The sequence below is a fragment of the Aplidium turbinatum genome, chromosome 13 (genome assembly GCF_918807975.1).
Source record: "Aplidium turbinatum chromosome 13, kaAplTurb1.1, whole genome shotgun sequence".
Lineage (NCBI taxonomy): Eukaryota > Metazoa > Chordata > Ascidiacea > Aplousobranchia > Polyclinidae > Aplidium > Aplidium turbinatum.
In genome coordinates this window covers 16,270,766-16,282,830 of record NC_137484.1, presented here as the reverse complement: position 1 = coordinate 16,282,830, position 12,065 = coordinate 16,270,766, and the positions used below count along the sequence as shown (strand labels likewise).

The window sequence follows — 12,065 nt, the reverse complement described above, 5'->3', positions numbered from 1 at the left end:
GTACTAGCTTATGTAGCCGACAATTGTAGGCTATTACGCTAAATTGTCGTGATATTGTTGAGTGTGGAGCTAGGCAGAAGCACAGTGGTGTTTTTACCTGTTGACAAATTTAATATTTAGCCACTGTATATTTTGTTCAGATGTAAGCTACAGGGTGATCAAACCAAGTGTGATTGAAATAATAGTACATCTCAACAGGAAAAATTTACACATATAAAGAAAAATACAAAGAAAAGTATAAATAAACAAAATGTAGCCTACTCTTATTTTTCAATATATCCTCCCTTTGCCTTCACCAAACGCCTTAGTCTGTTGTGCACTTAACTGTTTGAGGCACGCAGCCACCAGTTCTTTGGACAGACGAAAAGTTATTCACTGTCCAGGCTGTGCATAATCATCAGAAAGACCGTATTTATGCAAAGAATAAAGAAGATATCTCACTGAATTAGAGGCTGATATTCCAGAGACAGAAACCAGCCTCTGTGATGGTTTGGAGTGACTTCAACTGGGGAAAAACCCTCATCTTTAAAGAGGGAGTAAAAGTTAATCAACATGTTTATTTAAAAATGTTGATTCCCTAGATCAAGGAAACATTTGGAGAAGACGAAATAACTCGAACGAGATGAGGCTACGTCCCACATAGCGAATCTTGTCCAGGACTGGTGTCAGGAGAATATAGAAGGGTTAGCCAAAGGAATTATGGCTTTCATCCTCTCCTGATGTAAACTCAATAGACTTCCCAATATGAGAGTGAAGCCTGTTCTTCAAACCATTCAAGCGTTACAGCTCTGAAGGCAAAATTGTGCACTTGTTAGGAAATATACCATCAGACACCATATGTGCCTCATGCAGTCAAGTGCACAACAGACTAAGGCATTTGGTGAAGGCAAACATCGCATATATTGAAAAATTAGAGTAGCCTACATTTTGTTTATTTATGTGTAAATTTTTTCCTGTTTGGATGTACTGTTATTTCAATAAATATTTGTCTACACTTGGTTTGATCACCCTGCATATGAAGAGGACATCATGTGATGACGAAAATGTTTGATATAAAATTTGTTTTAATGCATTTTTTGTTTTCTGTAAATGTTAAAAACAAAAAATGTTAAATCTGATTACGTTTCTCGGTTTCGTATGCCTATGGAACAAAACAAACTCTATCAAAGCTCTGCGTTGAAACAATAAGCTACAACCTACCTTTCATAAGAAACAATGGTGTAGTAATGGCTTGCGATCCAAGAAGGTTGCTACTTCAATTACGTTGTAGGTCACGGGCAGGGGCGCCGGAAGCGGGGGGGCGAATGCCCCCCCTGCCCTCAATTTTTCTGCAGATGGGGGGGCAGGGGGGGCAATGGTGCCCTTTTAAAGTCATGTAAGCTACTGCACATTCTACAATATAACAATTTCTGCTTTTCGCCTTAAAACTCGTTGTTTTTTCGGCAGCCATCGTGGCCTACCGGGAGCTCCTTCTCGGCGGCCAAATCTGCGTGCTTGGAGGCCAAAATACAAAATAACTATAGCACAAGTAAATAGAATTAAACTTGCAACAATGCTAAAATCATCACTTAGCGTTGTTGAAGTCTGGGTCTGGGCGACGTCCTACAATAGAATCGTTGCACCACGCAATAACTGCTTCATCGGGATTGTAATCCAGTACTGCGAGACCATCTAACGACACTCGCACGAGTGTCTCCAATGTGGCTGATTTTAAAGAAGTTCGCCACTCATCTAGAATTATTTTTAGCAACGAAAAGCAACGTTCGACATGTGTTGACAATGACGGCAAGGTAATAAAATAAGTATTTCAATGATGTGAAGGACATTACTAAAAGAAGCATAATTTTTGCAAAATAGGATGATAAAATGTTTTCCCCTCGGATGTCAACTAACCTAGTTCTCCTTTTTAACAACGATTCAATGTCCGACAACATCGATTCGACATAAAAATGACAATATTGCCAGCCGATGTAAATTAGCACTTTCGAATAAGACTTTCTTCAAATATACATCGGGAATTACAAACAAGACTTACAGCGCTGTTGATCGGCTGATCGCAGATGGATATATTCCAGCAATAACAAATATTCCCGCACAATGCAACAGTGGCGATTATGACGCGCTGATCTAATTTTGCGTCACTCTTTGACACTACATATTTTTGACAGTTAATCCACGATCATTCTATTGCGAAATTAAATAATTGGCTAGAAGAGACTGGCGGCCAAACTTGGCCGATTGAGGAGGTAGCACCGGCGGTCATTCAAGCACTACTTAGCGGCCATGGCCGCAGGCTGCTTTAAGGCTTGACAGTAGGTTACATCATTATAACATAGGCTTGCCATTTTTTAGAAATGCAAATCCGGGACGCATATAAAACTGCAAATAATCTTAATGTAGGCCTAATACAAAATAATTTAATGCAACTATAGTTATTTAATATGGGAAAATTACCAATATATTTCACGCCTATTTCTCCAACGAAAGCAAGGGAACTTAACAATATTTATGAGCACATGAATCAGGCCTAATAATATTTTTCTGTGCTAAGTACCTTTTTCGAAAGTAGGCTACAGTGTTAGATTTTATCTTTTCATAAAATTCACTACATGTCAAATCAACATTAATTTTGCAAGTGAGGAGAGCTTTGACATTCTGTTCTAGCATTTGGCCTCTGTCATCAGACCACATATTGTTCATAATTGAAAAAATTTGTTCAACTGGTGCTGATGCCCCAGGCCAACAAAACACAAACTCGACAAGGTTTTGAAAGTTTGGAATGGTTATGTTTTTGTTAAAAGTTTACTTTTGTTCAAGAGATGTCGTTGCATTTTGCCATGATTCTTTCCTCTCACTCTTAGACATCTATTTCTTTACCAAAACGTGCTCATCGAAAAAGAAGTCGATGTTGATCATTTGCTTCTGAAACATTTTGTTGATATTTTCCGCAGACCCACTTGAGAAAGAATTGTTTAAGATGACTAGCTCAAGAATTTTTTTTTGCAAATCTCAAATTGAAAACTCCGGGACAAATTGGTTAACCGGGCGAGACAACTGGACAAGGCCTTAAAATCGGGACTGTCCCGGCTAAACCGGGACGTATGGCAAGCCTATAATAACATAGCATGATGCCCTTCTTTGCATACCGGACACTTGTATGCTATCATTACTCAACACATAGTGAGCTGATAGATTAGCATTATCGCTATATCTTACCTTAAAACTTGAAAAAAAATTGGCCTTTTAGTAAACAAAAGTGCCCTTTTTTCGTAATCTTGCCCCCCCCAGTCAAAAATCGTTCCGGCGCCCCTGGTCACGGGTGGCAAAATTTGTTCAAGGATGAACCGTACGCTGTACAGCAAGTTGGTAATGCCCATGAACCGCAAAATGTGCTAAATTGTGAATAAGCTTATGCAAAAAAACAAACTTGAAGTCAATCAGTTAGCAGGCTACAAACAATGCTGTGAAAACTGTTTGAATACGAGGCTCTACAAATGTTGTATCAAAATTAAATTGTTAAACGAACAAAAATTTATTCATAAAATATTACACATAAGGATATAAAAGGTGCAGAATTTGCCAATTTGATGAAGGATGATAAATAAAAACTGGTTTACATAAAAGAAGAGATTTTTGTCCAAGCGAACAAGACAAGTTGTAGGCAACTGTACCTTGGTTTATTTTGAAAAGTCCACATGCAAAAAAGGATAAATGTTGAGCATAATCTATTATGGCCATTTTACAGCGACCATTCGTTTATTTGGCTCATAAGCAGCTGAGAACAACGGTTCAGTTAAGTTTGTTTTCATTCCTGACCATCACAACGAAATACAATTCATATAGCAAAGATCTAGAAAAAGGTAGAAGCGACAAAACGTGAACGCTTTCACGTGCTTGAGATCGAAACAGCATAATCAGTTTAAAATTTGGCACGGTCGCAACACCTTAACAATAACGCACGTACACAACCCAAGTCCTAACCTCGCAGAAAGAAATGCCACAATTTTCTCAGAAAGTTAGCACTGTCGTGTTTAAAAGGGTGATTTTAACTAGGCCTAACCCATGGTGAGGTACCCAGCATTTAGTAGGCCGTTTACAATTAGTAAAAAGCAGATTTTAGCTGGACCTTTTGCACTGCTGCAAACGTTGTTGCAATTAGTATAGCTCATGGTCGCTGATCAAGATTTAACAAAAAGGAGAGTAGGCTATTGATTTTAAAATTGAATATCCGAGCAAGCATCGATATACAGGAGTTGAAACCTGAACTCCAGAAATTTAAGCGAAGAAAATACAGCAGATAGAATACAAAAGAAAGTGTTGCAGAACGCCAACAACAAGGGGCGCGGAGCCGCGGACTCCATAATACAAATGCTCACTGGTCCCAGTTTAAAGCCCATCAGTTCAAGTTAGACAGGAGAACACCATAATCACATGTGACGAACCTCTTCGACACAAACATGATAAAATTGATAATAACTCAAGACCAAAAATACCTGATGGATATATGGCAACATCATTGAGCAAGACACATATTTCAGGACAAAAACTATTGAAATTTTCTCACTATTTTTCAAATACTTATTGGATTATTATCAACATCATCAAAAACGACGAACATATAGCAGGGTTCAACGACGCTAGAGAGAACTTTTACCGGACTACTCATTTTTTGACACTGTTCAACGCTGAGTGCTGTAAATAGGAACACAAAGCTTCTGCAGTCAAGAACTTGACCTGAAGATTTGCGTGTTTTAGATGAAGAGACTCAAGACTGGATGCTCTCCAGTAGCGTTCAGTGACGTGTGGAAAACATCGCTAACATGGGGTGGAAAAAGGATAGGCTCGGGGTCCCAAAAGCTCAAACAAAAACGACAGTTAATATGCTGTGACTTTCGAAGAAAAGTGTTAGAATCGATATACACAATGGTAAAACCCTTTCAGTGTACTCGATATGGCACAAAGCTACACACAAAAAAAAAAAAAAAAATACTTTAAAAAGCAGCATGCAAAAAACATTGGAGACGTTGTCACGTGATCAGCTTGAAGATAGCGAAATACGAGACAAGGTGATGACACGATAGCCAACCTATTAAGATCCGTCCTTTTACATTGATTTAACGTCTACAAACGTTATATCAACGTAAAAAAACGAATAACTCTTGCAGATGGGAGTGTTCCTGGCGGTGTACTTTGTACATTTCCAGACAGCAAAATCCGTCATTTTTACATTGATTCAGTAGACGTCTACAAACGTTGAATCAATGTCAAAATGACGGATATTGCTGTCTGGGAGGTTTATCTTAAAGCGATGACTTTATGAAAGCGTTCACTATAGCAAAGCCCTGAGTCAACCGAAGTCAAACGGATTCTTGTGGTCAGTTCGACAGTGTTTCAGGCACAATGGGGTTAGACAGAGTAGGGCCAGAATAAAGAAAACAAGAACAGAAACATTATTGCTACGAAACAACTATATCTATTATCTACTCTTTGTGGAGTTCAATGAGCCCCTTTTGAGTAGTTGCTACTAGCGTTCTTCAAAAGTCGCCAATATTGCAAAACGAGCATAAGCTATTTCATCCAATCGGAAGTAATGTGTGAGCTGAAAAAAACGCAGATCAAATTCCATTGTCATCAATCCGCAGTTGAGTGTGACAACAAAGTTGCTTTGATAGCATCCGGATCGTCTTTGACGGTACGTTTTTTTGAAATTGGTACATCCAGAGATTTTTGCTCTTGTACGCCGATGGTGGTTGTGGGCAACTGAATGATGCGCCCGCCAGGTGGTAACGATAATTCCGATTCGATACCAGATTGTTGTATCGTGTTAGCAATCTTCTCATAAACAGACACGGGAATGTGAACCATAGCTAGAAAAATAGTCCAAGTTCATTATACACTTCCATAGCTTTACATTGCTAGATGACCTTAAATAAGACACCGTTTTCAAACGTGAACTGAAACAAAACTAAGTGTCACCCAAAGCCCAAGCCTCGAAAACCATACACCGCACATACGTCACAGAAGCGAAGCCATCATAGAGCTAATATGGCGCTAAACTTGGTTGTATAAACAGAACTATTTTCCACAAAACACTAAGTAAGGTTGTTGTCGCATCAACTAAACGCACCTGATGCGTCGACCACAGCAGGCAACGTGGGCAAGGCTCCTGACCCTCCAGTAGATAAGGCAGTGGAGGTGATCAGCTGCAGAAAAACCAATAAAAAGGTTGATAGCCGGTCAAATGATTTTATCAATGAAAGAGTCGACAATGCTGAAATTTTAGAGATCGGGGTTTAAGGAATGAAGAATTTGATCCGCTTTTCTACCTCTTCTAGAAGAGTCAGTTCTCAATGAGACAATTTTTTGTTCATTGCTAGCTAACTTCACAACTCTGTAGGCTATCAAGCTTCACAATATACTGTAGGCTATAAAATGTAGACTACAACGTTTTGCAAATCAGACAAGCGTGACCCTTCTGGTGTAGCCGATCAGCGAAAAACGGATGTAGTTGTGTATCCGCTGATCTGAAACCCCTTGAAAAAGGTTGCAATGCATCTTTTCATATGCTATGTCGGACATATGAAGTTAACGTTGAAATAAAGCGAAGGAAATTTTATAACACGGTGAAACCATAGATGAATTGAGAATTAACCATTGTAGTGTGGGTTGATAAGTTTCATTGTGATTGTTTTTATAAAAAATAAAAATTTGAATGGTGACAGACGAATCCATACAAATAGTGTCATAGAAAATGCTGTGATGTGAAAATTCCAAACTTTTGCAGTAAAAGCAAAGCGATGAGTTTTAGAAAATGATTTCGAAAATATTTGTATTTTGATATTGCTTTGTATGTGCAGGAGAATTCGGCTAAACTGACTTTGGTTAAAGTAACATTTCGCTAAAGTGACGTTTAGCTACAAAGTCCCGATTTCAAACTGCAATAGATTTCGGATATGATGACTTCGGCAATAGTAACATTTCTCTATCGTGACACTTTTCGGAAGGTACTTTCAGCTATCACTGCAGGATTTCTTAATAAAAGCAAAAACACAGCTCATACCTGATCATTGGTGGCGAAAGACAAAGCCAATTCAGGTTGCTGCTTCTGTTCTGCAGCACATCCACTAACGTCAGTGGATATTACGTCAGTGTATGTTTCACTCAGAGAATTCTGGTTTGCAAGAGACCAGGCTGAGTTTGACAGCGGCTGAAAACAAAATAAACCGTAGTAGTGTAAGCTAACTAGTAATTATTCTCTCTCGGCGAGAAGGTTAAGAGTAAATGAAAATAACGCGTTCACCCTGGTACACAGTAGAGTAGACCATTCACCATTGTCGGGTAATGTAGAGTAATTATATTTCGGATAAATGAAAACACAAAAACTATTAGTTAAAGTAAAAAAAATCCACATAAACCCAAGTCCACACAGCGTATCGTCTTTTATCATTAATTTTAAAAAGATGATAGAAACTGACATATGAATGTCATCATGAGAAACTCTTCTAAGCATAAGCAAGAATTTGAAGAGAAAAATTAACCCAACTCACTTCTTCCACGGAAATTTCCATTTGTGAGTTTTCAGCTCCATTGTTTGAGATAGAAGCTGTCATGACTGCGACTGCAGCTCCCGATTGGTCGCGGCTTATCGTCGCGATCGTCTCCCCAGAGTCAACCTGTTCAAGAAATACACTAAACTTTCTGACAAACAATGAAGTTTTAAGTCAACCATGGCCCAACTCTACAAATTTGAAGGCAAAAATTTTCAGGCGTTACAGAATACAGTTTTCTTATTTTTTTTTTATGTTTGCGCAATCGCTAGCAATTTACGTAAAGTAGAAAGTCGAACGGTATGAATGGAATCGCTACTTGATAAATAATCCCAACAACCTTTAAACGCTTCTCAGAGCTCTTAAGAACTTAAAGTACGGTATAATTTCCCTTTGAAAAAAATAAATGTTTATTTATAGAGGTAACAAAGATCTACCTTTGGCCAGAGAATATTTTCCGGTTTTTGCGTGGCCACAATACACCAAACCGGCAAAGCAATTGCGGTAACTTATAGCGAGTTAGCTTTCAGGCTTCTTACCTGAACAAGAGAAAACGTTCCATCCGCGTTGTGAATTGTCTGCACCAAAGTGGGTCCAGGCGAAAGAACGGCAGAGTTTCGTAAACTGAAAAAGAAAAACACGGGGACGGTTGGTAAGTTGTGCTTTTTGATGAACATATAAATATGGATATATATAAAGCAGTAATGTGTTTTTGACGCTCGTAAATATTGAGTCACGTTCTACTGCTCAGCTCAGCATTATATATATTTTTAAGGTTCAAAGATATTCATCCTCTGAAGCTGTGCTCCGGATACAACTGTTCACCTCTTTAATCACGTACCCTTAGATGAAACTTAATATTAAACCACAAGTAAAAAAATGCCTGTAGGCAGTACCGTTGACAGGGGGGTCCAAGAGTTACTTCTTAACCCGGGATGAATTTAGAAAACCGAAACCTTTCCAAAAAGCCAAGAAAGTTAAAGAAAATTAGCGTTTTTTAGCGGTGTATTTGTTTTCAGGACCAGGAAAGGTTACTGGTACCGGGTTTCAACACCCCGCTTGTGGATATTATTCGAAGGGTATATTTTTTGGGGAATCAATCACTCTACATGAAGTACCGTGAGATTGGTGGTTTTCCAGGAAAATTAACACTATAAATTAAAAAAAGCATATCCCCTGCTTAAATGCGGCAGTATTCATTCAGCCTTTGTTGACTATACTACATGATTATATACCTAGCATGGTACACGAGTGATGCTACTTTAATGTATAATTGTATATTGCACATGGAGTGAGCTTTACAGCTTTTATCAATTACTCAAATTCTTTACCGACCATGAGAGGATGCCGTCAGAACAATATGATGCTCAATGCCACTCAAAGTTTCGGGTTGTACTATCCAGCACATTTGCAGAAGATTTCTGAATATAACTATTTTAACCACTTGAAAACGTGCAAGTTAAAACTAACTGAGCTATTGCAAAAAGTTACCGTTGAATGGCTGAGCTGTTCATCATGGTTTTGACTTCAGGTTCTGGAAGTGGCGAAAAAAGAAGATCTTCACGCTCGTGAAAACGATAACAGTTCTTGACAATCCGTCGCAAAGCCTGCGTCCATGACACCTTTCCAAAAATATAAAAAAATAGAGAAATATTACACTCAGCCCGCATAAAACTTAAAAAAAGAAATTGATTAATGCTAGTTCTGCAAAAGAAACGCAACGTTGTGTTCATGATAATGCACAAATACAAAAAATAATCACCAGCATCGGTTGCTGCAAAGCAACTGCACGTTTTCAATGCAGTGGTTAGGTTCAAGTTGGTAAAGTTAAACTTCTGAGAGAATGAACTACTTTATTTGGTTATGGAAAAAAATTAATGTAAAAACAAACGATTCACATTCTTTGCTTCCGCATTCCAACAACTTGTATTACGTTAATTAAACGTTGTGAAACGTAACTTGACAGTGGAATTTTCAATAAGTCGTCTTACATTTAGTTTAGCTTCTTGGGTGCGCGCATCCCTTCTCACGTTGGCCCATGGGACATCCTGTGGCCACCAGGGAGGCTTCTTCGTCTCCTTTCCCCAACCAGGTTTCCCTCTGCCAGTCGAGTACTTGAGCATTTCTGGTATGAACATTCGCAGCTGCGCCTATAACAAAAAAAATTAGTTGAAAAGTGTTAACATGAGATACTGTGCGTCTAGAATGAATAAAACATTGTCCGTTACAAAGACTTTGGTTATTAAACAAAATATTTTCAGGCTTGAAAGAAGTTCTATGCTTAACAAATTATTAATTCCTACATCTACAAACATAAAAAAATTGTGTGTGGTCTAATTGTATGAATTGTGAAAGGGCTTTCAGGTCTGTGATGCTATCACTTCATCTGAACATCCACCACTAAAGCAAACTGATGGAGCTTAAAGAGCGAAAAAAGAATGTTAAAACGTTTTTAGTACTTATCATTCCGCGTCTGTCATGAAAAATCTTCAGGTTAAAAACCCTATAGACTGGGATAACTTGTAGAGTAATTTCTTGTGGAATTTTATGGAAACGCAAGAATATGAGATTAATAATAACCATTAAGTTTTTAATATGGGTACATAAAACATTAGTTAAAAAATTAAACCCAACAGGAACTTTTAAGGCACTATGAAAAAATGAAGGTGGTTTCATTTATTACTTGGTTCATTTGCTCCACTGTGGTGGGGATTCCGTCGATCATCAAAGGTGGAAGTTCAAACTTTTCCATCTCTTCAGTAGAGGATGGGAGTTTTTCTTGAAGTTCTTTTTCAAGATTTTCAAAAATTACACCCTGGCAATTCTTTACCTAACACATGAAAATATGTTTAAGCGAATATTGCAGTAGCCTACTAGTGCAGTATGTGCTTTTATGGCGGGGATCGAACAGTATATACTAGCGAACATGTTTTCTAGCAGGAAATGATTTTTTTCAAAAGCATAAAAAAATGCTTGCAATATATAGGGAAATTGAACACAATTTTTGAAGAAAAGACAAACTAGACTCTCGTGGTGGCAACAAAAAAATCAACGAAGTTTTCCATCAATATTGTATCACAACTGTCGAAAAAAAGTAAATAAAATGTAACAAGCTATGCACTTATGCAATAACATACCACTTGATCTAGTGGAGATGAACCAAACACCCTGAAACTTGGGTTTTCTTTGCCAGGGGAGACACAGAGCACCACAGCTTGCTGGCCACATGTGGTGCAGAGCTCATGTATAGTTTGCTTTAATTTTCTGCAAAATTTATCAAACATACGTGAATTTTCACATTTTCTGCAGTTTCAAAGACCAAAAAAGAACAAACGAACATAAAATGACCTGATAAGGGTGTTATGTTGGCGCTTTCTTTGTGCAGCCCGCACTTCAAACTTGTAAGGACGGTGACGCTTTCGAGATGAAACCAAAGCAGCAGCAGCTGCGAGTCCTGGTATAGTGCCTGAGTCTACCAATGGTCGACTAACTTCATCCTGAATCAAAATAAAGCAAATGGCTTATGCTATTTTAACATTTTAGTAATCATTAAAATGTTGCAAAACTACCTTAAAACTTTTCCACATAACTAAAAAATCAAACCATAAATCAGTACAAAATAACACTTTTTTGGGAAATTAAAAAACATGCTTTACTGTGAATCACTGTATCATGTTGCAATAATAATACAATATGAAATGTCGCAAAGCAGGGTGCTTATTCATCTTTTAATCACATACAGTAAACAAACTAATGAAAATAATAACAATATTGAAATCAACAGCGGTAAAGTAAACAGCTATGCAATCCAGTGTGAGTAGGCAAAAACAGTTAATTATGAAACAGTTAATCACATATATTTTAACCTGATCTTCAGCATTCAACAACTGGGATGCAGAAAAAGATTCTTCTTCTTCAACTCCTTCATCTTCATTCATCAAAGAAAGTTCAACTGGCACAGACTTGAGAATTATTCCTGGTTCCATGTTTCAAACCAAAAGTGCAGACTGATGAGTGTGTTTCAATTGTTTAAATAAAAGGCAACAGACTGAAACATTTAACATAAGGAAAACATTCCTCACATTCATTTTACTTGTTTCTACATTTTAAACACAGATTTCATTCCATAATCATCAACTGACCACATAAATTACAAGTTTGAAACACAATTTGAGTATGAAAGCAATTGAATATGAAATAAAATAAATGCTATATTATATATTATATATATATATACCATGGTTAATTTTAACAAAAAGCACTTTAAAAGTTAAAGTATAATTTCAATAATGTTTACATAAATAATTCAGATTATTTTATTTTTTCAATGTGCAACAGCACATTATAATACAGTTGGTATAGTAGACGAGTAGTGCTAGTACTGTACCACCATTTACCTGAAAAGTTACTGGGTCAAAAAGTTACCTGCCTAATATGCATGAACATCAAACATGAAAATCAATAAACAATTGGCTACACAAAAATGATCAAAACAAATAATGAAAGAGATGGTAACAC

The 12,065-nt window shown here is 37.4% G+C and overlaps 1 protein-coding gene across 1 annotated transcript; it reads right to left on the bottom strand.

The window, feature by feature from the left end:
* Nucleotides 1-3,469: 3,469 nt before the first annotated feature.
* LOC145782109 (nuclear respiratory factor 1-like) lies at nt 3,470-11,547 on the bottom strand. The gene is made up of 11 exons (XM_082593856.1): nt 11,414-11,547; nt 10,896-11,044; nt 10,685-10,811; nt 10,231-10,377; nt 9,539-9,697; nt 9,039-9,169; nt 8,087-8,171; nt 7,548-7,673; nt 7,061-7,207; nt 6,128-6,203; nt 3,470-5,867 (listed from the first exon to the last, which is right to left on the bottom strand). The coding sequence occupies exons 1-11, from the start codon at nt 11,531-11,533 to the stop codon at nt 5,632-5,634; spliced, it is 1,503 nt and encodes a 500-aa protein (XP_082449982.1). The 5' UTR covers nt 11,534-11,547; the 3' UTR covers nt 3,470-5,631.
* Nucleotides 11,548-12,065: the final 518 nt, after the last annotated feature.

Coding starts and splice junctions, on each gene's coding strand:
- LOC145782109 (XM_082593856.1), bottom strand. CDS start 11,533: ATGGAACCAGGAATAATTCTCAAGTCTGTGCCAGTTGAACTTTCTTTG. Junction 8,172..9,038: donor AACAGCTCAGCCATTCAACG/GTAACTTTTTGC, acceptor TTTCTTTTTCAG/TTTACGAAACTCTGCCGTTC. Junction 5,868..6,127: donor TGCTGTGGTCGACGCATCAG/GTGCGTTTAGTT, acceptor CTATTTTTCTAG/CTATGGTTCACATTCCCGTG.